General features: G+C 39.1%; 2 protein-coding genes across 7 annotated transcripts in view; one reads left to right on the forward strand and one right to left on the reverse strand.

Moving 5' to 3' along the window:
* The window catches only part of GEN1 (GEN1 Holliday junction 5' flap endonuclease), a 29,481-nt gene extending 11,532 nt beyond the window's left edge, over positions 1–17,949 (reverse strand). The window contains exons 1-5 of the mRNA XM_060168715.1: positions 17,042–17,949; positions 8,101–8,293; positions 7,231–7,417; positions 2,190–2,366; positions 971–1,081 (exon numbers count right to left, since the gene is read on the reverse strand). Of these exons, the coding sequence (XP_060024698.1) occupies positions 971–1,081; positions 2,190–2,366; positions 7,231–7,417; positions 8,101–8,261 (636 nt within the window). The 5' untranslated portion in view covers positions 8,262–8,293; positions 17,042–17,949. The remainder of the gene's footprint in view (positions 1–970; positions 1,082–2,189; positions 2,367–7,230; positions 7,418–8,100; positions 8,294–17,041) is intronic.
* Positions 17,601–27,013, forward strand: part of SMC6 (structural maintenance of chromosomes 6) — a 69,754-nt gene continuing 60,341 nt past the window's right edge. For 4 of the 6 annotated variants that reach the window (XM_060168707.1, XM_060168709.1, XM_060168708.1 and 1 more), the window contains exons 1-2: positions 17,601–17,780; positions 26,593–26,735. In XM_060168707.1, the coding sequence (XP_060024690.1) occupies positions 26,598–26,735 (138 nt within the window). In that variant the 5' untranslated portion in view covers positions 17,601–17,780; positions 26,593–26,597. Of the gene's footprint in view, positions 17,781–26,592; positions 26,736–27,013 lie in introns of those variants that run through there. The other 2 variants (XM_060168711.1, XM_060168714.1) reach the window with 2 other exon arrangements.

Genomic DNA, 27,013 nt, shown 5'->3' on the forward strand with positions numbered 1-27,013 from the left:
TTGGGGATAGAGTCTATAGTATAATGAGGGGTTTAGTAAGGATACAAAGATGATCAGCAGGGACATAATAACAGGACTATATAAAAATAGTAGGAGCTACAATACAAGTCATTTTATATATTTAAACATCATATTTATGAATGTGGTTATCATGGTAATTCTTAATTCATCCCTCACCTATTATACCTGTTACAGAGAACTATATTGTGTATCTTTTTTTTTGTTCTTGTTTTTTTTTGTTTTTTTTTTGCGGTACGCGGGCCTCTCACTGCTGTGGCCTCTCCTGTTGCGGAGCACAGGCTCCGGACGCGCAGGCTCAGTGGCCACGGCTCACGGGCCCAGCCGCTCCGCGGCATGTGGGATCTTCCCGGACCGGGGCACGAACCCGTGTCCCCTTCATCGGCAGGCGGACTCTCAACCACTGCGCCACCAGGGAAGCCCTATATTGTGTATCTTAAGATATAAAATAAAAGGTTTTCATGAGCAAAACTCAGTGCAATGCTAAGAGGCACGGAAGGATGAATGGCTTAACCCAATAATCATGTTGCATAGCAACAGTAACAATAACACTGAGCATGTGCACAAACAGCTAAAATGGAGATGCAAAACTCAGACAACAGTGATAGAAACTAATATTGGCACAAGACAAGGAAAGAGTAATTCCTACATTTCTCTAAAAGGATAGTCAAACGTGAATGTGAATCTCTTAGAGGAATGGTTTACTGAGATTTAAGCTGTGGTACTAGTTATGATTCTATTCTCATTTATAACATTCAGTATCATGATGAGCAAGCTGTTTAATGCCACTTGAAATGCTGATTATTTTAGTTACTGAATAGTTTATTACACCTATATTCTAAATTAGGTTCTTAATTATATAAAATGATATTGTATTCATATTTATGCAGCATGTAAGGTATCAAAAAAACCCCATTATGAATAGTAAATAAATATGGCAATTTCAGCATACCTTTGGAAGATAATCACAGCCAAGTAGTATTGCTAGCCCAACCAGAGCATTTCTATCCAAACCTAGTTTACTCTTGATGTATGACATTGTATAACAGTCAACATGTGGGTCCTAGAAGAAAGAACAGATTCAGTTTCATCTTCAAAAATCTAAATAAAAACAACATTATAAAAAATAATTTGTCAAAGCTGTCTCTAAATGTTTATTCCTAAAAGTTTAAAATTATCCTGATCACCAGAATCTTCATAAAATCTAACACTTCAATATCTGGAAATAAAGTCATAGTTTCAAAAATGGCTTTAAAAAATTAACTATAGTAGTCATTTTTTCCTCTTTATTGTTTTCTGGTGTCTACAAAAGTAGATTTTCATCTTGTACAATTAAGCACTGTAAAATGTATATTATAGAAATTGTATATTATTGTAATTACATCATCAGAAGTTAACTATCATTAACAGCATCAGGCATATCCTTCTAAGAAACATGTTCTTTGACACATACATACAAATATTTATTACTCTATTTTTAGGTAAAAATAGGATTATATAAAAATACTATTTTGCAATATTTCTTGCCCACTAATATAACTGGATATCTTTAATATCAATAATACATACCTTTTTAATGATTGCTTACATTAGACGGACTCTAAGGCAGTGTTTCTCAATGGGAATACTGGGAGCATTTTCAGAAAGATAACAATTTTTTTGGCAAGAGGTTTAGTCTCCCTGGCTCTAATCCACCAAAGGTCCACAGTCTCCCTTGCCCAACCTTGAATAATTACAAGCAAAATGTCCCATGTATTACCTCCCTCCATGAGAACTGTGGCTGTATTTAGCCATTCTCTATCAATGGGCATTTGGGTGTTTGCCAAATTTTTGTAATTAGTGACAATGCTGCAGTTAACATCCTTGTATATCTCTCCTTGCATATTTGGAGGTGTTTTTGAGGCTTACTAAAAGTGCAAATTCTGGGTCAAGGCAATACATAGTGTATGCAATTTTATAATATATAGTTGAAACTGATTTAGAATTAAACCTTGTGAAACAAGTCAAGCCCTTAGGAGAGAAATCCATATTTCAAAGAGAATGAACTATGTGGCACTGATATTTTTAGTAACAGTAAACATTTTACTTAGCGATTGCTAAGTGCCAAGAATTAATCCCTTTAAAAAAAGTAGTGTGTAAAACAAATGCTGAAAAAGAGAAAGAAAAAATACCTTGGTATTCATAGTGAAATTTCTATAAACAGTTTGGGCCCCATAAAGGAAAGCATCGCCATCGTTGGTGAGGCAGCCATCTACATAACCACTGGCATTGAGGTAAGCACACATGGCTTCAGCTTCTCCAGCAGCCTGGACCCAGGGAATTCCTAAGCATTCCAGCATGTCAAGACACTGAAAAGAAAAAGTAGGTGCAACAAATATAAGAACATTTGTATTGCTGCTTTTTTCAGTGTTTGACTTACTTCTATATCACAAATATTAATAGTAGCTGTTTAGGTGTTTTAAAACTTATTACATTTAAGAAACAACTGGAAACTTGAGCACTGAATACTTAATGGCAAAGTATTAGTATTCAACTTTTAGATGCAATAATAAAAATTATATTGTGGTTATGTTTTTATTTTTTAAGAGCCCCTATCTTTTAGAGAAAGGTACTGAAATACTAAAACAATATTATGTCTGGGATTTGCTTCAGAATAATGTAGGACCTCCTAGAGAAATGGAAATAAAAACAAAATTAAACAAATGGGACCTAATGGAACTTAAAAGCTTTTGCACAGCAAAGGAAACCAAAAACAAGACGAAAAGACAACCCTCAGAAAGGGAGAAAATATTTGCAAACGAAGCAGCTGACAAAGAATTCATCTCCAAAATTTGCAAGCAGCTCATGCAGCTCATGAAAAAAACAAACAACCCAATCCAAAAATGGGCAGAAGACCTAAATAGACATTTCTCCAAAGAAGATATACAGATTGCCAACAAACACATGAAAGGATGCTTAACATCACTAATCATTAGAGAAATGCAAATCAAAACTATAATGAGGGGCTTCCCTGGTGGCGCAGTGGTTGAGAGTCCGCCTGCCGACGCAGGGGACACGGGTTCGTGCCCCGGTCTGGGAAGATCCCACATGCCGCGGAGCGGCTGGGCCCGTGAGCCATGGCCGCTGAGCCTCCGCGTCCGGAGCCTGTGCTCCGCAACGGGAGAGGCCACAGCAGTGAGAGGCCCGCGTACCGCAAAAAAACAAACAAACAAACAAACAAAAACTATAATGAGGTATCACCTCACACCAGTCAGAATGGCCATCATCAAAAAATCTACAAACAATAAATGCTGGAGAGGGTGTGGTGAAAAGGGAACCCTCTTGCACTGTTGGTGGGAATGTAAATTGATACAGCCAATATGGAGAACAGTATGGAGGTTCCTTAAAGAATAGAACTACCATACAACCCAGCAATCCCACTACTGGGCATATACCCTGAGAAAACCATAATTCAAAAAGAGTCATGTACCACAATGTTCATTGCAGCTCTATTTACAATAGCCAGGACATGGAAGCAACCTAAGTGTCCAATGAGAGATGAATGTATCAAGAAGATGTGGCACATATATACAATGGAATATTATCCATATAAAGAAATGAAATTGAGTTATTTGTAGTAAAGTGGATGGACCTAGAGACTGTCATACAGAGTGAAGTAAGTCAGAAAGAGAAAAACAAACACTGCATGCTAACATATATATATGGAATCTAAAAAAAAGAAATGGTTCTGAAGAACCTAGGGGCAGGACAGGAATAAAGACGCAGACGTAGAGGATGGACTTGAGGACCCAGGGAGTGGGAAGGGCAAGCTGGGACCAAGTGAGACAGTGGCATGGACATATATACACTACCAAATGTAAAATAGATAGCTAGTGGGAAGCAGCCGCATAGCACAGGGAGATCAGCTCAGTGGTTTGTGACCACCTATAGGGGTGGGATAGGGAGGGTGGGAGGGAGATGCAAGAGGGAGGAGATATGGGGATATATGTATATGTAGAGCTGATTCACTTTGTTATAAAGCAGAAAATAACACACCATTGTAAAGCAATTATACTCCAATACAGATGTTAAAAAAAAAAATGTGGGAGTAGAGGAGTGGGTGGGAGTATAGATGAAACAAAATTGGTCAAGAGTTGATAATTGTTAAAGATTGGTGATGGGCTACTTTTGTATTTGTTTAAAATTTTCTGTATGGAAAAGCTAAAAATTTTAATGTCAATTAAAAAGTAATCCATATTCGATTAAAAAATTAATTTAAAAAGTACTTTTAAAAGTAATGAATATGCAATTTTCATTGTTTTGTTCAATGCTATTATCTCAAGAGTCTGGAAATATCTTGACATAATAATAATTAATCACATTAACATTTACATCTGTAAAACTACAGCAATCCTTCTCACGATGGTCCTCCCAATATGAGCTCTTCCAAAGAAGACGCTATTACACAATTTTGGCTTGAGGCCTTAAAGTTCATTTCTTATCACCTCCCCTATACGATGAAACTCTCACATTACGGGGAGCCACACAGGGGCCCGTTGTTGGAGTGCTCCTAGTAAGTCAAATGTCTGTACAGGATGTTTATATCAATTTGCGGTTTTCTTGGCGTTATGAATTTAACCCAGCTGAGTAGCTTATAGTTTAGCTTTACAGCCTAGTGCATTCTTTCTTGTCATATGTGATACTCTCATTCTATCACTGAGGAATACTGGATATGGTGAGGAAAAGAGGCTATTTACCTAGTTTCTAGAGACAGAAAAAAGATCATCTCTTTTGCTTTAACTGACTAATTGTTTGCATGCTATATGATGTAATAAAAACCTCTGCCAGATGTTGCCCAAGGCGGACAAGGTTCAGAAGGACAAAGTACTATGTCAAAAAAAAAAGGTGCTTTTCAGAACTCTGGCTGGGTGACTTTAGAGAGACAGTTTTGTTATAGGTGCTGCTTTACTGCAACACCATAGTTGTTTCTAATTTACCCATACATAAAAAGTATCCTTTCATAAAAAACAACAAGAGTTTAAAAGTCATTTCAGATTCTGTTCCAACTCTTTTCAAAAACCAGCACAGAATTTGTGATGAGGTTGGTTGCAATTTTCTCTACCCTAAGTTTCTATCACATGGGCTGGAGGTTGTGTTGGAGGACTAATGTGTGCTTTTCAGGCTTGTAACTAAAAATGGCAGTAGATTAGGAGAACGTAAGGCTTAGTAACTGAGTGTACAGAAATATGATAATGATTAATGGGCAGGCAACACTGAACCAATACAAAATGCCTAAGAACACCACAATTAGAGAAATAAAGAAATAGGCATAGAGCAATTTTCTCAAAAGAACATAAAACATCTTTTTGCGTTATACTGGGTATTTAATGCCTTAAGTATGTAAACCATAGATATTTCCAGGAACTGATTACACAAGAAATAATTAGAATTCAGTACAGATATTTTCTTCAATTACTGATAGTCATTAAGGTAGAATAGTCACTAACTGAAAATTATTATTTTTAATCACATAAAAATAGAAAATAGAATTTCTGGAGAAAAATGCTTTTTAATTTATGCAATACCTTTTAAAAGAAATTAAAATTTTAAACAACAATTAAAAAGAAAAACAGGGATAGGAACTCAAAGCAAATAAGATAAAAGGTTTACTTCCTTAGTATATAAAGAATATGAACAAAAGAAAAAGTAAAACCTCAAAAGGTAAGTGGGGAAAGGATATGATGGTCATTACCCAGAGAGAGACTAAAACTAAGTTAAATGTTTAACCTCACCATTAAAAGAACAATACATATTAAATATGTATTATATGTATTTATACATATTATATAAACAAAGAAATGTCTTCGATTTTCCATACTAAATAGTACAAAGATAAACCTCCTAATATCCAATAATCTTGTGGGTGCAATGAAATTGCCTATTTCATACCTGTACTGGTAGAAAGTAATTGGCAAGAGTTATAAAATCACTCCAAAACTTTGGTCTATCAATCCCACTTTGGGTAATTTTATCTTAAAATCACAAGAAAAAGCTATGCTTACAAAAAAATGTTCATCATAATTTCCTGTATAATAGAGAAGAACTAAAAAGCAAACAGTATACAATACAATATACAATCATGGGGAATGATTTCATACCTTCATACATGTTGTACCATCATTAAAGTAATGATTTTGAATAGAATATGGCAACAGGGAAACATGGGTATGTTAAGTGAAAACTCCAGATAAAAATTATTTGTGCGTGATTACTGCAATTTTTAAAAACATATACCCTTAAAAAAGAGACAGGGGACTTCCCTGGTGGCGCAGTGGTTAAGAATCCTCCTGCCAATGCAGGGGACACGGGTTTGAGCCCTGGTCGGGAAAGATCTCACATGGCACAGAGCAACTAAGCCCGTGCACCACAACTAATGAGCCTGTGCTCTAGAGCCCGCGAGCCACAACTACTGAAGCCCGTGTGCCTAGAACTCGTGGTCCACAACAAGAGAAGCCACTGCAATGAGAAGCCCACACACTGCAAGGAAGAGTAGTCCCAGCTCGCAGCAACTAGAGAAAGCCCCCGCGCAGCAACGAATACCCAACGCAGCTAAAAATAAAAAAATAAAGAGACAAGATAATAATAGCTTCCTATTGTTTTACTTACTTTATCGTATTATAGATTTCTCTTCTTTTTAAATTTTTATAAAAATATATATTTTATAACGTATAAATATACTAAAATATAACTGAGTACTTTTTAAAATTACAAAGCCCTAAAGGAAGCCAAATACGTATTCTGTCTATGAACTCTCATTAATCCTGAATGAGTAAAGTATGAATTAATGAGACCTCTATCCTGGGAATTCTTTAAGTGCTGAAGATGTCATAAAATGTTACATATTAAGTCCTGACTATGTACCGGTTGTTTTAGATATATTTTCTCTAATTTTTACCATATCCCTGTAAAGTATTACTATCCTATTTTACACAGTGCAAAACGAGGCAGACAGGTTAAAAATCTTGCCCACTGTCTCAGAGTTTCTAATGGCTAGTCAGAATCTGAACGCAGGTAAGTTTCACTCCAAAACTTAAACTCTCTTCTCTATTCACACTGTCCTTCTAGTCACAGTAAAGTTAATAAGTATTAAGGATACTGAACGAAAAACTTTATCAGAATAAAGTATACTCTATAATTCAAATCAGAATTATTAGATCATATCTGAATGCTCACCTCCTTTAAGACTGAGTTAAAATGTGATCTCCCTGTTTTCTGAGACCGTGTTTTTGTCGAAGATCCATACCGAATCTGATTCCTCTTACTTATGACATCAGCTTTCAGCTTTGGGGGTTCCCCTTCCATAACGAACACCAGTTTTACATCCATTAGCGTTAAATATGAGATACGAAAAAATAGGTTCCTGAAATATAGAAGTTAATAATACATTAATCATCATATATTGATAGCAGAAGTCAACATAGCAGTATGACATAATGGCAAGAACATTAATATAAAATGTTATATGCAATAACATTTTATTTGTTAAGATTTTATTTTAAGTAGACTGGACTGAGAGACCACTGTGTGTCTTTTAGCAAAGAAGATTTATGATTATTCTAATTGCTATGTGGAAGCTGGTTTGGAGGAGGAGGCCAAGAGAGGAGGGAGGGAAACTAGCGAAGATTTCATCTCAGCAGGGCAGATAAGAGATATTGGCATCCACTGAGGCAGTGCTTCCGGACATCGAGAGAAGTCTGTGAACGCAGGGTATATTCTGGAAGTAGAACTGGCAAGACTTCTGATGGACTGGATGTGTGGAGGACAAAACAGGGGGAGAATGGCTCCCAAATTTCTGGCTTTTAGTCATCGAAGCATCCTTGCGGATATGTTAAATAGGCAGCCAAGTATTACGGGTCTGAAGCTCAAAGGGTACGATGTACAAATTGTGTTATCAATATGGAGATGGCAGATCGAGACACGTTGATACATTTTAAAATCTCAAAATGTAAAACAGCAACAACAAAAGAAATGAAGTGGAAACAAAACCAAGACACCCACTGCTTACGCAATCATCTATTTATATTCTGAGCACGTTTACTCTACCTGAGGTGGGGCTTCATGACCGTCCCAATCATTTTTTTGACTGTCTGTGCTTCACATACCCAGAGACTCAGATCAACCGCAATGGTTTTCCCACCAAGACTGTGCAAGTGGACGTGTTGTTTAACAGGCTCCAGAATCTGCCACAAGTCATTCACTCCCATCCTGGTGATTATCTGCTGTTATTCGAGGCACCCTTTTCAAAAGATTGTTAAAAGACAGAAGCTCAGAACAGAAATTCAAACAGTGTATTTTGAGCTACTGTGGGGTGATTCATAAATAAGAGTATTCTTATTTCTTCCACTGGTCAGCTCTTCGGAATGAATCAAGAACACCTGAAACATTAAAAATGGTGGTAATACACTTAGTGGCTTCAAAAACACTGACACAACTAACAGATGAAAAGTTATTAACAGATTATAGCATGCTGAATTTGTCCTTAAAATCCACTCATGTCACCAAATATGTTTCTCTATAGTACTGAAAAATAGTTATTTTTAAACCTAATGTAACCAATGTCAAGGGCTGCCTTGTCCCTCCTCATTCTTTCCTCTTTTCCACGCAGTCTTTAGCAGTGGCTGAGAATAAAATTTTTCACATGGTCACATTAGTATTGCATGAAATTTGGAAAATAAAAGGAAAAATTACCTCCATCTTAAAAGGTGGTAATTGGCTTCTCCCACCTAATAAGAGCTAACAAATGCAGAGACGGGTAGAAAATCCACAGATGTGGTAATGCGTATTTGTCTTCTTGAGAATTCACTCCTTGATTTACATACCTAAAGAGAGAATAGGACTAGTCCTCTATCATAATCAGGAAAAACAAAAAGACAAAAGCAAGGAAGAATGCAAACACACAAACAAACAAAAAAACACAAAAGATTAAGGAAGGAAAACTGATGGAAAAGTAGGGGGGGGAGATAGAAAAGGAAGAGTTGAAGGAATACATTATTATTTTTTTTTTTTAAAGAGCATTGGCTTTTTAAATTGCAAGGTCATGCATGTTCACTGTGGGAAAATAAAAAATCTTTTAAAAGAAAAATATTTTAAAATCACCTATAGTTCCACTATCCAAAGAAAACTGATGTTAAACTCTTTTCTATGTACATGACATTTTAAAAACAAAATTTGCTTAAACCCTGCTATTGTAACCTGCTTTGGTATTTTCTACACGCCAGTTTTTCCTTATTAAACATCTATAGCTGTTTTTCTTTTCCTTTGTTATTATTTGATAAAAAATATTATGTAGCATTTGCATTGAAGATTCAGTCTATGTAAATGTCTGACTATGTATCATCCGAATAATGACCTTAATTCACTCTACAAACACAAGGTAGGATACAAGACATATTAAGACAAAAAGCTATCACCACAATGTAAAGCCATTCTAAATAAAAGGTAACTGTATTGTCTGTTCCTTTAACAGGGTCCATAGTAAAAGCAAATGTTTTCAAATTGTACATGGCTACAAAGAAAATAAATGCTGGAAATGTGGCTATCTGTCATTTTCTCGGAGCTTTTCTGAATCTTAATTTTAAACGTGGTCAGTGTAACTCTAAGTAGTACTTTGTGCACTCATATTTATGAAAAGCTGCACAAATATTTGCCGATATGTCACTTTAGAAGGAAAATTATAGATTTAAATACAGGGAAGAAAGCATTAGGTAGTAATGGTGGTTCCAGTGCTACTATAGTCTATTGCACATCAAGAAGGCCCACAGATTGAACGTGGGTGGCACCGTGACATGGATTCAGAGTCAAGATTTTACCTCTTTGTTAGTGAAAAGTTGTAGTAAATTTTGGAAAAAGAGCTGGGGGCACATGTATTCTCTAAGGCATTATTATGAAGGGAAACAAACCTTTTAAAGTGTTAACCACTAGGACTTATCTGGTGGCACAGTGGTTAAGAATCCGCCTGCCAATGCAGGGGACACGGGTTCGAGCCCTGGTCCGGGAAGATCCCACACGCCGCGGAGCAACTAAGCCCGTGCGCCGCAACTACTGAGGCTGCACTCTAGAGCCCGTGCTCCGCAACGAGAGAAGCCACCGCAGTGGGAAGCCCGCGCACGGCAATGAAGAGTAGCCCCCGCTTGCTGCAACTAGAGAAAGCCTGCGTGCAGCAGCGAAGACCAGCGCCGCCAAAAATAAGTAAATAAATAAATTTAAAAGAAAAGAAAAAAATACAGTATTAATCACCACAACATATAAAATTCAGAAATAGAAAGTTTGAGGGGGAAGTTCTTATTGATAATTGTGTTTCCTTTTATTTGTGCCTCACTCTGAATACTGGAATGTGTTGCTACTGAAGGAAATTAAGCAACTTCTCTCTGGAGGAACCTTATCATAACTGATCTTGGTTCATTTAAATTTGACCCTGACGCTAGCTGTCAAATTTTTAAATGCAGGTATCTTTCTGATTTAGCAATAGCTCTCCTAGGAATTTACTTTAAGATATGCTCTTAAGTGCTTACAGATTTATATTCGTTGTAACATTGTTTATAATAGACACTGGGAAGAACCAAATGAGCACAATAGACATATCTTTAAGCAAATTATGGTATATTCAAACAATGGAATAGATGATGCAGCAAGTAAAAATGGATGCATCTATCTGAACTGATGAAATAATCTCCAAGTTCTGAAATGAAAACAGGTACAAAATAGGTTATTTATTAGGGATGACTTAAGTTGAGAGATGTGGAAAATTACTCTTTGTGTTGTTTATTTTTTAAAATAACTATATGCTTGTATTACTTTTCAAATGAAAAAAAAAAAGCTAACGAATGTGGCCCTATCTATAAAGGGTTGGGCAAATAAACTAGAAATCTTTAGATGGTTTATGTCTTGCCTAAATATTAAGTAATGAAATATGGACACAGTTCATGGGTCAATTAAAAAGCAATGTTCTACATATTCATGAGTACCTGAATATCAAATATGACTTCAGTATGTTATTTTAAGGATAAGAGATTCATTTTTTCTGGTTTCCTCCAGAATGCCTAGGAATGAGTTCTGTGGTCTTAGGCAAGGCGCATCTTTTCTCTGGCCCTTCCATGTCTAAAGTTCAATCCTTCCTACCATGTCTCTAATGCTTCATTACATAAGCTGACTACACATATATAAGTGAATAGTAAGAATAAAGACTGTTGCATGGTGCAGTGTTACCATGGCACACACAAACACATATTTATGTATAGGACTGTGATGTACATTGTATTCCTTCTGAGGGTGATGGAAAAAAAAATTGGAGAAACACTAATGAGGTAGACTCAATCTTAAAAATTGTAGTCCTCTGGGCTTCCCTGGTGGCACAGTGGTTGAGAGTCCGCCTGCCGAAGTAGGGGACACGGGTTCGTGACCCGGTCCGGGAAGTTCCCACATGCCGCAGAGTGGCTGGGCCTGTGAATCATGGCCGCTGAGCCTGTGCGTCCGGAGCCTGTGCTCCGCAACGGGAGAGGCCACAACAGTGAGAGGCCCGCATACCGCAAAACAAACAAACAAAAAACTGTAGTCCTCTATTTCAAGCACATTTGGAACATTTTTAAGGATCTTAACAGAATATATTATTCACTGGGGCAGCCATGCCTGGAAAAATAAAAATAAACCCAAAACTGATTCTATTAATATTTTAAGATTCCCACAGATTGGATCCCTTAAGCAAGACAAAGAGGGCTTTTAACTAAGTCCATAAGTAATGTCTTTAATATAATATGATCATTACATTTAAAACTTATTCATGTTATTTTAATTTCTTTTGTCAGAAATAAACCTGGTTTAAAGAATGAGCATCCCAGGACTTCCCTGGTGGCGCAGTGGTAAAGAATCCGCCTGCCAATGCAGGGGACACAGGTTCGAAGTCCAGGAAGATCCCACATGCCGCGGAGCAACTAAGCCCGTGTGCCACAACCACTGAGCCTGCGTTCTAAAGCCCGCAAGCCACAACTACTGAGCCCATGTGCCACAACTACTGAAGCCCACGCACCTAGAGCCCATGCTCCACCACAAGAGAAGCCACCGTAATGAGAAGCCCACGCACCACAACGAAGAGTAGCCCCCTGCTCACTGCAACTAGAGAAAGCCCGCGTGCAGCAACAAAGAGCCAATGCAGACATAAATAAATAAATAAATAAACAAATAAATAAAAAAGAATGAGCATCTGTGGTTATGTTACAGAACAACTAGCACTGGCAGCTGAAAAGATATGTACCTAGGACATCTATTTTGGCTATTCCTTTATTATAATATGAGCAAAGACTACAAAGCTGTAACAACGGCTGCTTAAACACAACTAGTATGAAAAACGCAGGCAAAAAGAAAAAAAGGTCTGTAACAAAATTATCATTTAGGTCCCAGAAAGTAAAAATTACTCTGAGCTAAGGTTTTCTCTTCTCCACTTTCCTTAGTTATGTGACATTTTCTAGGAAAAAAAAGTCTCTTTCATTGACAGTCTTCCTGGTCACCATATTTTTTTCTTCCAGTTTTAATGAGATACAACTGACATACAGCACTGCTTAAGGTTCAGTTGTACAACATAATGATTTAACTTAAGTACATCATGAAATGATTACAGTAAGTTTACCACATCCATCATCCCATAAAGATACAAAATTTAAAAATGTTTTCCTTGTGTTGCGAACTCAGGATTTGCTCTCCTAACAACTTTCACATATAACATACAGCAATGTTAATGATATTAATCATGCTGTACACGACACCCTTAGTACTTATTTATTTTATAACTGGAAGTTTGTACCTCTGACCACCTTCATCCAATTCCTTTTTAAACTACTTTGGTACCTTGACCTAGAGTCCCAATATACCTACTGAAATGCATTTGAAAAAGGTTAAAAATCTCTCGTGTCGGGGCTTCCCTGGTGGCGCAGTGGTTGAGAGTCCGCCTGCCGATGCAGGGGACACGGGTTCGTGCCCCGGTCCGGGAGGATCCTACATGCCGCGGAGCAGCTGGGCCCGTGAGCCATGGCCGCTAAGCCTGCGCGTCCGGAGTCTGTGCTCCACAATGGGAGAGGCCACAACAGTGAGAGGCCCGTGTACCGCAAAAAAAAAAAAAAAAAAAACAGAAACTCTCGTGTCCCCCAAGCATATTCCTATAAAGTAGTAATGCTCTGCTATGTTTCTTTCATAACCATGAAAGAATTGCTGCTATCGTGAAACGTGCTTTTCTCCACTGTTTTCTCTGAATGATAGGACCCAAGGGGACAATTTTTAGGAGCTAGCCTCTGTCTCTAACATGCCCCAATGAGTCTTTTTTTTTTTTCTTTCTCTTGGTAACTTACCGTTAATGAATTTCCATTAGACCTTCTTGAATAACTGCAAGACTTTATATAGTCTTAACTAAAAAATAATAGATTAGAACTATGCCAAGCAACACTATTTAAAGGATTGGTGGCAGGCATAAGAACTAGAAAGTTAACAGAAAGACTCACAGGAAGATTATGTTTAGAGTCAGAGAGGTGAGTCTCCTTTGAATACTCTATAATGAAGAAACTTCTCTTCACTTTCCCTCTTTAATATTTATCCCTCATATCTGACAACTTCTCCGAATTCTTGATAAGAACATCTAATCTCCTACTTTACATAGATGCATAATATGCATGTAATTCTTTTTTTTTTTTTTTTGCATGTAATTCTTGATTCCACCATCTCTCCTCAAAACTGTTCTATCCCTAGTCATTGCCAAATATCCAGTTGCTCAGGCCAGAAACCTAGCAGTCATTCTTGATTGTTCTCTTTACTTCACTCTCTAACAGCAACTTGATCAACAAGTCCCCTGTCTCCAAAACACATCCTAAATCCCCGTTTCTAAAGATACTCTTCTAGTGCCTGAAGTCTGCTAACTGGCCTCTCTGCTTCTACTTTTTGCCACCCACGCAATCATCCTCCCCATAGAAGCCACAATGATATTATTTAAAAATCTAAAACATATTTAAAAATCTTCATCTCTCTGGTAATGGACAGTGAATTTCCTTAAGGGTGACATAACTTCTGTTTGTTACCAGTTAATTTACTTCATTTATGGTGCTTATAGTCAGTTGTAAAATGCAAAAAATATTAATGTAAAATTACAAAGCATTCTAAATGTAATGCATTCTTTTAAAATACTATTTTAGGATTATCTTCAATAGATCTACAACCTAAGGTCTTTGTGCTCCTTTTGAAAATCACTTGTAAAAGCAGAATATTAAACAAATACCTCAATAGTTCTGAAAGGGTAAAATTATGTGAAATATCTTATGAAAAATTACACCATGTATGTGTTTGGTTTTTTTGGCTGTGCTGTGTGGCTTGTGGGATCTCAGTTTTCCACTAAAGGACTGAACCTGGGCCACGGCAGTGAAAGCCCAGAATCCTAACTACGAGGCCACCAGGGAACTCCCCATAACATGTTTTAAGGATGCACTTAATCTAAAATGTCCATTTCCACGATCTATTATTTCCCATTCCTTGTCACTTTCTTTGCACCAGCCCTTCCTTTGAAGTGATATTAAGTAGCAATGGTAAGACTGTAAAAGCATTTAAAGTTCCCAAAGGGGACAGAATGCAACAACTTTTAAGATATTCAAGTACAACTACACTCAAAGATAGAACAGATGGTTCTTGCATGAGGTCATGATCAACCTGAAAAGGCTGCTTGAAAATAGCTCAGCATTAAGTAAAATTTAAAAATACTACACATAGCAAGCTCACCCCAAACTGTGTATAATTTTATCTTCCATTTTTATTTTAATAGGTGAAATTTGAAATTTTTTATGATGTAAGATTTGGTGAGTCTCTTCTCCTATCTTTCATAACGTAATGATTTCATTGACATCAATCTGCTCATGCAATCAATGTATATTACATATATTTTAAAAAGTCTCCTAATATAGTTCTTAAGAACTAATGTGATGCAAGAATACTTATGTGAATCAACGAAGTCAGAACAACCCACAGCAAATAACTTTATAGCTTACTAGTGGCTTCAATTTATATTCTTTAGTGAAAGGGCATTGGACTTGGGATAGAAAACCTAAAATTTTGATCTTGGATATACACTGACTAGCTGTACAACCTTGGGAGGACATTTAAGCCATCTACAAAATGAGAGGTATTAAACCAAATGAATTACAAGGTTCTGATATCTTTCGAGTCTCATCAACAATTCTGATAGCTTGGTATTAAAAACAAATCACTCTATTTCAGATATTATTTCTTGGTAGAAAGAACATGAATTTCTAGTTTAAAAAAAGAGCTTAAGAATCCCCTTCAGGTTAAAACAAAACCAAATCCTTTGATGTAACCATATGGTACCCATAAATCAATTTATGCTCCTAAAACTTCCTTAAAAGCTAATAAGCTTTATTGGTTAATTATAAAACTGAATGAGGTGAGAAAAGCACAGAACCTTGCTAATTCCACTAATGAATCAAATTTAAAGAACATAAAAGAGGTAAATGGTTTGATATGCAAAAATATACATTTTATTAAACTAACAGCTTTCCAGTTTTATTTCAGTTTTAAGCAGAAACATTAGAAACAAATTTTTTTAACAATAAAGCAGGAACTACTTTAAATTTCCCAATTCCCATGCAGATGACTCTATTTCATATAAAGTTAGGTAAACTGTATAAAGCTTATTTCAATTCAGGATTGTATTGTATAGGACTTACCACATAATTTCAGTAATTAATGCTGTGTTTATTATTTCTTCAGTTTTATTTTCATATGAATTTAGCTTAAACTTTGAAGAATAATATAACACAGGCTTAAATTACTTGTTATTAATAAATATTTATTAAATGCCTACTATTTACCAGAATTCTTCTTGGTGCTGGAGATACAATACTGAAAGATCAAGCCCTGCATTTAAGGACCGTGGTTAGGTGAGATTAGAGATAAAAAGGGAATTATAACCATGTGACAAGTACAGGCACAGAAGTAAGGCTAGAGAACTACAGGAGTAAATAGAGCTAAAGAAGGTATCCTACCTAGTGCAGGGCATCAAGGAAGACTTCTTAAAGGAAGTGACATATAAGCAGAGACCTCCCAGCTGTGCTTCCCATCTTTTACCCACAAGGACCACTTGGGCCAGATGTCGTAGTGTTTTCACCTATTTCGACTATGTCATATGTGTATCATGGCAAAGGCCAGGAAAGGAACATATACTTGATCATCTTTAGAAGTAAAAGGGTAGGAATTTCCTTACTGGAGACCAGAAGTTTGACATCAATTTCTTCGGGGGTGTTCTGGGTTAGCAGTAAATACCCCTTTTTTCCATCTAGAAAGGAAGATTTTGGGGTATAGAAAGTATATTACGTGAAGGGCTGCCACGTGAAGAGCTGTGTAAAGACAGAGGCGGTAGCTTAATGTCGGGTTGAGAAAGCGCTGAAAGCTAAGCCAAGGACCTTAAACTTCTTTAGTTCCGATGTTTATTGAGAGCGTTTGCAAGGTAGGCACGCGCCAGCGGAAAGAAAGATTGTAAATAAACAACCACAATGCCTTAAGATAACTGCTATAATGGAAGTATTTCCAAAACACAAAGTTAACACCAAAAAAGAGGAACACCCAAGTGTGCCCAAGGGGATCAGGGAAGGCTCGCCCAGGATGGCCTTGAACCAGGCGTGGGAGTGTACCCCACGGTGCCCGGGAGAAGGACATTCGGGACCCAGCGGCCTCGGCACGGCCGCCAGAGCGCGGAGCCGCGGCTGACAGCTCCCACGCGCCGGGGCGAACCGCAGGGACTGGGAGACTCCGGGCTCGGAAAGCAGGGCTGAATCCGGCCGGGAGCTTCGGACTGCTGTCCTCCTGGACCCAAAGGGAGCCTTTTGGGAGGAGGGGGCGGGTGCGACAGGGACACGAACACAGAGCTCGCCCCCAACCCAGACTGAAAAGGAGCCAGTGTACGGACCCGGGCGGTGCCGTCTCTCCACCGTTCTGCGGGACTTACCGGGACAACCCTTCCTCCTTGGTTTTGAAAGACGCCCTTCCGTGATTTACCAGTTTGGCCTGAATCTTAACTACTGCTGTCTACAAGTTTCTAAATTTTCTCTTCTCAAAAAATAAGAAAAAGAAAAGGAAAGACTTTCTCTTTCCTTCCCCAAGCAAAGTCGACCGTTTGGCGCCTAGTACCCTGCCCCGGAAAGCTCCTGGGGAGCACTTCGAATTCGGTGCCTTCTCGTCCATGGCCCCGCCTCTTCCGGGAAGTGACTGTCCCCTTTCCGCGACCGCGGCCGTACGCTCGGCTTCTCGGGCTCCCAGCCGGTCGCTGTACGCATGGGTGGAACTGTAGTCCTGGGGCTCCGAGCTTTCTTCACTTTCACTTAGGCAAATCACCCGCCCCGCTTCCCGCGTCCCGCTATCGCCGAGCCCTAAGCTTCTACAAGCTTTCTCCGTCCGCCCAGGGGCACTTCCGGCCCCTCTTAGACTCCAGTGGCGCGAAAAACCCCGAACTGCGCACGCGCGGGCGGAGTCCCGGCGGGAGGGGGGGCGGGGCGCAGGCGCGGAGTGTCCCGCGGTGGGCGCCGGGGCGGCCGGGCTGCTGCCTTCTCCCGCTGTGGGCGCGCAGAACCCCGCGGGCCGACGGCGGCCGGCCGACGCCGAGACGCCCCTCGGGTGGCTTTAGCGTCCTGTTGCGCCACGGCCGCCCCGCCGATCAGGTTCCTTCGGGAGACTTCGACTTGTTCGAGGTAGGGTGAGGGCGCGCGCCGTCGCTCTCCCTTGCTGCGGGTCCATGCCCCTCCACCGCACTCGTAGCTGGCGCCCCCAGCCCACCTGGTGGCGGCCGGGTCAGCGAAGCTGCTACAGTGTCTAGGGGGCCCGGGCGGCCCGGCCCACGGCCGGCGGGGATCTTCTCGCCCTCTCCGCAGGCGGCACAGGTCCCCTCAGCCGCGGGAAACTTGCCCGTGTGTCCGCTGGGCTCCGCCCTCGAGCGGCTCTGGCGGCGAGGCTTGCCAATGCCGGCTCGGGCTGCGGGACCCGGCGCGCGGCCCAAAACGGCCCTTTAGGCTTTGACGAGGGGCTTGGGGGGTATAAGGGTCGGGGGGTGAGGTTGGGTTCGGGAATCGGGCTTTTATCACCCGTTTGATGGTACCTCGCAAGTAGCAACTTAAGAATGTTTAAGAGATGTATGTAAGTATTACTTAAATTGGATTTGCTGCTAAAATGCCAGTTTCATGAGAACGCAAACTCTTATGTACCTGGAAGAATTAAATTATGATGTTTGGAGGTTTTATGATGTTATTTCTTTTCCCTGATTTTCTCGTGGAGATGAGCTGGAGAACAATCGCTATTGGGAATTGCGGAACACAGGACTCAAGGGTAGAGAAAGGGCTTGAGAGGATCCTGGGATAATTCCTAGAAAGAGCAACTATTTGCTGTTTAAACCCTGAAGACAGAACTTATGTGAGTGCTTACTGCTCTGTATATTTCATGAGGAGACGATTACAAGCGAGTGTTTTGAAGACAAGCTACTCTGGAATGTATATTCAAAAGAAAAAGAGTCCAAATTCGCTGACGGCTTTTAGACGGCTGCTATGTAGTCTTTTAAAATGTTCACTGGCACATGCACTTGCTTGCAGAGAGTTCCATGGGTGCATGAGTGGAGAGGGACCATATTGGAACTACTTAGATTTACTTTATCTCGTTCTTTTACTGTGTGAAATATGCAGAGTAATAATTTCCTATGAGAATGTGTATTTACAGTTGTGTTGTTTTTTTTTTTCCTTGAATGGCTGTAAGTACAAAGAAGTTTGGAGATTACTAGAATATTGCTTAAAAAACATGTTTTTGTGCAAGACAGAACCAGTGTTAATGTGACCCCCGACAAGTGGGTACCACCTCTGCAAATATCAGTTCCTTTTCTGTAATTGGAGAAAATAACATGGTCCCTAACTCACAGGATTCTTAAATATGTGAGGGTGGGGGGATAGAGAGAGAGAGTTAGAGTTTTATCTCTGTACCTGTCTATAATTAGTATGAAGTATTTAGAATTGAGCCTGGCAAAAGTCAGCACAAATGGCATATTAAAGTGGTTACAGTGAAAAACCAGTTTCATTCTCAAAAGTTTATTTTACAGAGTATATTTTACTGAGTGCCTGGATGTAGAATTTTGTGTAAAACCTGCCTAAATCTTGACTATCATATTTAGACCTAAGTTAGGAAAATTAATCAAAGCCGTACTTGGCTTACTTTCAGGAATTAATAAATAACTCAAAATTTTACCACAATAGTATGCATTATATTTAAGGCATAATTAAATGTCACAGTTATATATATATATATATATATATATATACACACACACACACACACACACACACACACACACACACAAGTCCAGATGACTGAGGGTCAAGTATAGATACTTACATTAATGTTAGTGTTTTGGATTCACTAGTTAATGAGATACATCTTTCTCACTAAACATAGTTTCCCTGGTGACCAAATTCAGAACACTTCCTGTGGCTTTCTTAGCTCCACTCCCAAATCTGCCTCTACTGCAGAGTATATTTTATTGCCTATGGCCTCTCTATCTCAGGAGCACTTAAAACTCAGTGTTTTCAAACAACATAAATGTATTATTTATCCTCCTTCCTTTCCAAACCTGCTCAGTCTACTGATAATGGCATTTAGTATTAAGAGTAAAGGTTGTTTCCGAAAATTAAACACAAGGTAAAATTCTATAAAGCAAGCCCAAGTTTTAATTGGCTTGAATAAGTAATATTAGAGGGACATATCACATTAGAATCCTTTATGTAGTTTTATACATTAACGAAGGATGGACAAGAAGATGAACAGCTTAATATCCAATTTCACTGCCTATAAATAGTCAAACTTGGTTAAACTCAGTTCATACCATGAGGAACCTGGACGTTAAAGAGGTTTGACTTTGGGTTTTGACAACCTGGGTTTGGATCTAGGCTCTGCTAAGTTATAGCTACATAAGTCTGAGTATCTTTTAATTGAGCCTCAATATCCCCTTTTGTGAAATAAGGACAATACTTAGAAAGATGTTGAGGATTAAAGGAAAGGTTTGTACCTCTTAATCCCCTTCGGGTATTTCATCCCCAACCCCTCCCTCTGGCAACTATACGTTTGTTCTCTGTATCTGTGAGTCTGTTTTCATTTTGTTTTGTTTCTTCTGTTTTTTAGATTCCACATATAAGTGAGATCATATGGGTATTTGTCTTCCTCTGTCTGACTTATTTCATTTAGCATAATACCCTTTAGATTCACCCATGTTGTTGCAAATGGCAAGATTTCATTTTTAATGGTTGTGTAATATTCCATTGTGTGTGTATGTGTGTATCACACCTTTATCCATTTATCTGTTGATGGACACTTAGGTTCCTTCCATATCTTGCCTATTGTAAATATTGCTGCAGGGAACATTGATGTGCATGCCACTGCTTTTGTTCAGCACCCCTTATCCTTTAGAGACTGGTCTCTTTTGCCCCTATTCTTACTCTCTCTGTTTCGTTTGTCTTCTATATTGAGGTCACAGGGATTTTTTAAAACACAAATCTGAGTGTTCACATTTTATTATCTGAAGTGCTGTGCTTAGTACTTCCTAGTTTTGCTTATCTGGAATTGTTTGATGGATGGCCTAATGACTTTTTTCACTTATTTATATTATTTATTATCTATTGCATCTCACATTACTTCATGATATATTCCAAGTAGTGTGCTTAATTAATTCAGTACATTAAAAATGAGGTGATATAATGCAGAATGAATTTGTCTGTGGTGGTGGGAGAAGTGGAATTGGGAATGAGGTAAGTAGTCCATGGCAGATTCAGAAGCAGCAACAGTTTGCCTTTTCTTAACCATTGTTTTCTATTAATAATTCCAGTTCTGTTATGACTGTTCTCACTGCTGTTAACCCCTACTTTGATATGAATGGGAAGTGTGAATCACTACATACTCACAATAAATTTGAAAATTTAGAAATTTATAGTCCTTTGTTAAAATGCTTTTGGTCTCTATCAAATTTCCTATGTACATGCTTGCGGTAATTAACCCTTGGTGATTGATTTTTCTTCTTGAACTTTTTTTTTATTGAGAATCTGCATATTTGTTACTGTTCCTGCTCTGATGGAGTTTGCTTTCTGCGAGGGGGAAATGATATGTCCCTTAATTTTAATTTTTTTATTGTAAATAAACAAATATTAAAGACCATGAAGAGCTTTATGGATATATTGAAAATCCCAGAGGAGTTTTTTTTTCTATTTTTATATATTGCAGGATATTAAAAGTGTTTTTCTTTGCATCTGTTTATATGTCTCTTTAGCCTATTAGAAACAATTTTACTATTGTAACCTAAAATTAACTCTCAAGACATTCATGTGTGTTTTTAAAAATCCATTATCATTAAATTACAAAGTGATTCCTATTTTAAAAGGTAGGATCCTTCAGTGTCTGTTAGATGCAAGTTACCATGGCAACCTAACAGCAAACTGCAAATCCCAGGCTAAGCACAGCAAATAAAAAACATCATTGTCACGTAGCACACTGTCTTCCGTCTTGTATAGAATCTCACATTCGTTGTGAGGAGCTAATCACATTTACCTTCATGCCCCTTGCTCCCCCCAATTTTACCTGAAAAACTACCATTTTCTAATGGTAAAATACTAAAATCAGTCAGCTGATGTGTCTGCTAACTGCAAGGTCATGTATTAAGCATTAATAAAAACAGTGTCTAAAAGAGCATTTAATGTTGGGAAAACCAAAAAGTAATGTGTCTTCTTTGCTCTTCTATAATAAATAAATTACTGTAATTGAGAAAGGAATAGAGGTGTGGGTGGGAAAGAAGGGAGTGTTGGGAAAATAATAGCCTGGTGGTATTCTAGGGAACTTAAATTAGCAACAAGCTGAAACTAATATACATTAATTCTTGCTATTAAATAATTTGAGAATTGTTTGATTTTCAAGTTCTGACTTGTGTAAGAGATTCAAAATAAACATTATTTGTAAAAAAGATGGTGAATATTATGTAATTGTGACTGTAACACTAGTACTGTCTCAAAAGGTATTTGTTAAGTGTCCTTCTTTGGATGTTAACTAATATACCTTTTAAGTGGTATTTGATTTATCATGATAAATTAGGTTCCTTATTGCCTTCAGGATAGGATAAAGTCCCAAGTTTTTTAATGTTGTTTACAACAGTTCTTCTCAGACTTCAATGTGCCTGTGGGTCACCCGAGACCTTGTTAAAATGAAGCTTCAGATTCAGTTGGTTTAAATTGAGGCCTGAGATTCTGGGTATCTAATATGTTCCTCGGAGATGCAGACGGCTGCTTGATGGTCCTTGGACCACATTTTGAATATCAAGTCTACCAGTCATTCTATGGCTGGCTTCTTCTCTGCTGCCCTAACTTTATTACTGGTAGCTATGCCTTGTCCTTTATGGCACTGTGTCATGGACATGCTTATAGTATCCCCTACAGTAGCAGTTTGCCAAGTGTGGTCCAGGGATCCATGAGACTCTTTCAAAGGGTCTACAAGATCAAAATTGTTTTCATAATTATTGTAAGATGTTATTTCCCTTTGTCATGTTCATTCACTTGTGACTGTACAGTGGAGTTTTCCAGAGGTTACAGACATGTGATGATGCCATCGCTCTGGCGACTGATAGAATGTGTACTTGTGTGTTGCTTGTTTTAAAAGTTTTTCAGTTTTAATTTATAATATGGTAAATATTGGTAGATTTAAACAAAAGCTCTTTGAGGTCCTTGGTACTTTTTAAGACACCACAACCTTTGAGAACCGCTGCCCTATGGTTTTTTTAGGCCATGGACACAAAGACTCACATCTAAAACTTTACCAGAGCTCTTTCCATAGCTTACGGTGGCTGTTCAGTTAGGGTGGGAGTTTCAACCCCCCACGTGGACACTGCAGTGGGGTGGCCTCCTCACCTTTCTGGGCAGTGGTAAAAGGCCTCCTCTGACACCATCCAAGGGGGAATGGGAGTAAGTAGCATCCTGTTACCTCCTGTTGGGGGTGGACATCTAAGTTCTCCACCTGATGCCATCATCATGGCTCCCTACTTGGCCTACACAGCCTTCTCTGAAACTAGCTTCACCAGGGTGGAAGTCCAGGCTACCCACTTGGCCTTTGCTGGTGTTGGGGGGGAAGAGGAAGGGCCAACAGTTCTTTTAGTGATATTTGACTGGAGTAGAGTGATTATTGTCTAAAAGTTTCCTGTCTTGTTAGGCTCCCCTTTTCCTGCTCCTTTGTCTAGAGTGAGCAAGCTTTCATTAGGCTTTTTTTTGTTTTTGCGGTACGCGGGCCTCTCACCGCTGTGGACTCTCCCATTGCGGAGCACAGGCTCTGGATGCGCAGGCTCAGCGGCCATGGCTCACGGGCCCAGCCGCTCTGCGGCATGTGGGATCTTCCCGGACCGGGACACGAGCCCGTGTCCTCTGCATCGGCAGGCGGACTCTCAACCACTGCACCACCAGGGAAGCCCTCATTAGGCATTTTTGTTTTTCCCCTGCACCCGTTGGTGTTTCCCCTGTTGCTGGCTTCTCCAAGTCTGGGATAGTTGACGCAAACAAAAACTCAGGGAACTACCACGATGTCATTCCTTGGGTCACGTGGTTCCTAGCCAATCTGCCTCCTTCTTCAGAGTCGTCTTATGTTTGTTTTACAGTATATATTTTTCAAGGATTTTAGTTTTACTAAGCAGGGAGAATAGGGAAAGTTACATCTATTCCATCTTCCTGAAAGTGGATGTCTGATTGCTTTTATTAACTTGCACTTTGAGATAAAGAATTAGAGACTAAACTCCAGCCCCACTGCATATCTCTTTTTTTTTTTTTTTTTTTTTTGTGGTATGCGGGCCTCTCACTGCTGTGGCCTCTCCCGTTGCGGAGCACAGGCTCCGGACGCGCAGGCTCATCGGCCATGGCTCACGGGCCCAGCCGGGCCCGGCTGCTCCGCGGCATGTGGGATCTTCCCGGACTGGGGCACGAACCTGCGTCCCCTGCATCGGCAGGCGGACTCCCAACCACTGCGCCACCAGGGAAGCCCTGCATATCTCTTATATTTGGTTGTATAAAAATATATGAATAAACATTAAAATATTTTCATTAAAGAAAAACTAGGTTTGAAAAACGCAAATAACTACTTTTGGGAGACAAAAGTTTAAATTTAATTAAATAGAATTGATGTGAAAGGAGTCATGACCACAGTTGAGGATTTTACAAAACAAGGTAATTTTGTGTAGTAAATTTGAAGCTTTAAATTATCAGTGTTCTGGAAAATAAAATTATAGCAAACTTGTTAAAGGAAGATATAATGAACCTGTAATAACCAGTGTACAAAAAAGAAATTGAAATGATTTCATAAAATTAAAATAGTCTCCAATATCTAATAGCTTTAAGCTTAGTTCTTTCTCACTTTCAGAAAACATTTCAATGTCATGCCAGAGTGGTGATTTCAGAGCATTAAAAAGATGGGGGAGGGTGGGCTTCCCTGGTGGCGCAGTGGTTGAGAGTCCGCCTGCCGATGCAGGGGACACTGGTTCATGCCCCTGTCTGGGAGGATCCCGCATGCCGTGGAGCGGCTGGGCCTGTGAGCTGTGGCCGCTGAGCCTGCGCGTCCGGAGCTTGTGCTCCGCAATGGGAGAGGCCACAGCAGTGAGAGGCCCACATACCGCAAAAAGAAAAAAAAAAAAAAAAAGGGATGGGGAGGGCTTCCCTGGTGGCGCAGTGGTTAACAGTTAAGAATCCGCTTGCCAATGCAGAGGACACGGATTTGAGCCCTGGTCCGGGAAGTTTCCACATGCCGTGGAGCAACTAAGCCCATGCGCCACAACTACTAAGCCTGTGCTCTAGAGCCCACAAGCCATAACTACTGAGCCCGCATGCCACAACTACTGAAGCCTGCATGCCTAGAGCACATGCTCCGCACAAGAGAAGCCACCACAATGAGAAGCCCACGCACCGCAATGGAGAGTAGCCCCTGTTCACCCGCGCGCAGCAATGAAGACCCAACGCAGCCAAAAATAAATAAATAAAATAAATATATTAAAAAAAAAAAGATAGGGAAACTACCCAGTTCACTTAATGAAGCATGCATTGTCACAATAAAACCTGTCAAAGATAGTTCCCCAAAGCAGTTCCAACACAGTATGTATAGACATTTGATGTTTCTGCAAAATTGGTTCTGTCAGTGTAACTTAAGAAAGCAGTGGGTAAAAATTAAACACTGTACGAATGTCTGTCTCGCCTGCCCTCCTTCTCTCACATCTCTGCTCTAGGCTCCCTGTTCTCTGTCTACTACATGCCGTCTTTGTAACACCGCTCCACTAGCCCCCCAGCCTCCCCACACAAACACACTTAAGCTTGGCTGTCTTGCCCTGCAGGTACATCAGCAAGTGGAGCTTTCCTCTCTTCTACTGAGAACTGACTTGAATCTTTCAATCCAAATGCATGAGAGAGAAAATCTCATTTAACCCACCGCTGCCATGTACCTGGTACAAACAGGGTTGCTATAGTATAGCACTAGGGGCACCTAAATGGGTTGAGAGTAGAGCTATTTTTCATATTCTTACATCTTAGAAATTTTTTATTACCTATGCTGTGGATTTTTCTTTCCAGTTATTCAGCAAACAGTTATTGGGTACCTATCATTTTAGATCTCTAAGTGAATTTTTAAGAGAAAAATGAAAGCAACATTTGGAGTAGTCAACCATTTAATTTCAATCAAAGACCATCAGCTTTGACTTGAGATGCAGCATTTATATGTTTAGAAAATCTTGATGATGTTCATTTTCTAGGTATAAATTTTATAGTATATCAGTAAAAAACAAAAACAAAAAAACAGACAATCAGCATGGGCTGATTCTTTGGAGAAGAGTTAAGGGACACTATTGATGCTAGGCAGCACTGCTCCAAATATGCTTCTTTGGGAAAATAATTAAAATTAGTTTTATGTGGTTCACCATTTATAAGTTATAAAAATTGGATGATTGCTCTGGAATCATTTCAGAGGCATTATGCCATCTCTATCAATAGATCCGCAGTTTCACAAATAAGATCTTTTACCTTTTGTGAGCTTAGGAGTTAAAACACTTAGGCCCATATGAGTAAAAACCTGGGTCATAAATCATTCTGAAGTAAATCAACTAGTGTAGCAAATGCAGATTTTTTTTTTTTTTTAACAAAAATTTATTATCATATACTTCTGTAGGTTAGAAGTCTGACATGTCTGCCTGGGCGAAAATCAAGGGAGCAGTAGGACTGCATTCCTTTCTGGAGGTTCTTGACTTATCTGTGTCCTTGCCTTTCCAGCCTCTAGTGACCACCTTCATCTTTTGGCTCACGGCCCCCTCCCTCCATGCAGATGATAGTTCTAACTTTTTAAAGTAAATATGAATGGATATAGTACTAAAACTTAAGCTTTGTCTGTCTGATTTTGTTTAGTTTTTTAAGGTATATGGAACAATCTTATGGATGCTAAACATGATTTTCTTCATTGTCCCTAATATTTGTTTAGACCTGATGGCCAAAAGAAAGGAAGGAAATTTCTTCTCTCCTGGAAATGCCAAAAGACCAAGACAAGAAGAGCTGGATGATTTTGATAAAGATGGTGACGAAGATGAATGTACAGTTTCTTTCACTAATGGTACCTCTGCTTTGGTGAGTGCAAAATTACAGTATTATGTCTTTTGATTTGCATGTTTCTCATGTCTGGTTTATATGTCATATTCTTAATTCAGTATCAGGAGCTGGGTCTCTGCAGAGGAAAAGTAATATGAATTTTAAAAAGCTGAGATAAAATCATCTCACTAATTTTGAAGTTTATGTTAATGATTAGAAAAAATTAGTAGAGAAAACAACGAAACAAGGAGCTGGTTCTTTGGAAAGATCAGTAAAATTGACAAACCTCTACTAAGATTGACAAAGGGGAGAAAAGA

Source organism: Lagenorhynchus albirostris, chromosome 13, assembly GCF_949774975.1.
Source record: "Lagenorhynchus albirostris chromosome 13, mLagAlb1.1, whole genome shotgun sequence".
Taxonomy (NCBI): Eukaryota; Metazoa; Chordata; class Mammalia; order Artiodactyla; family Delphinidae; genus Lagenorhynchus; species Lagenorhynchus albirostris.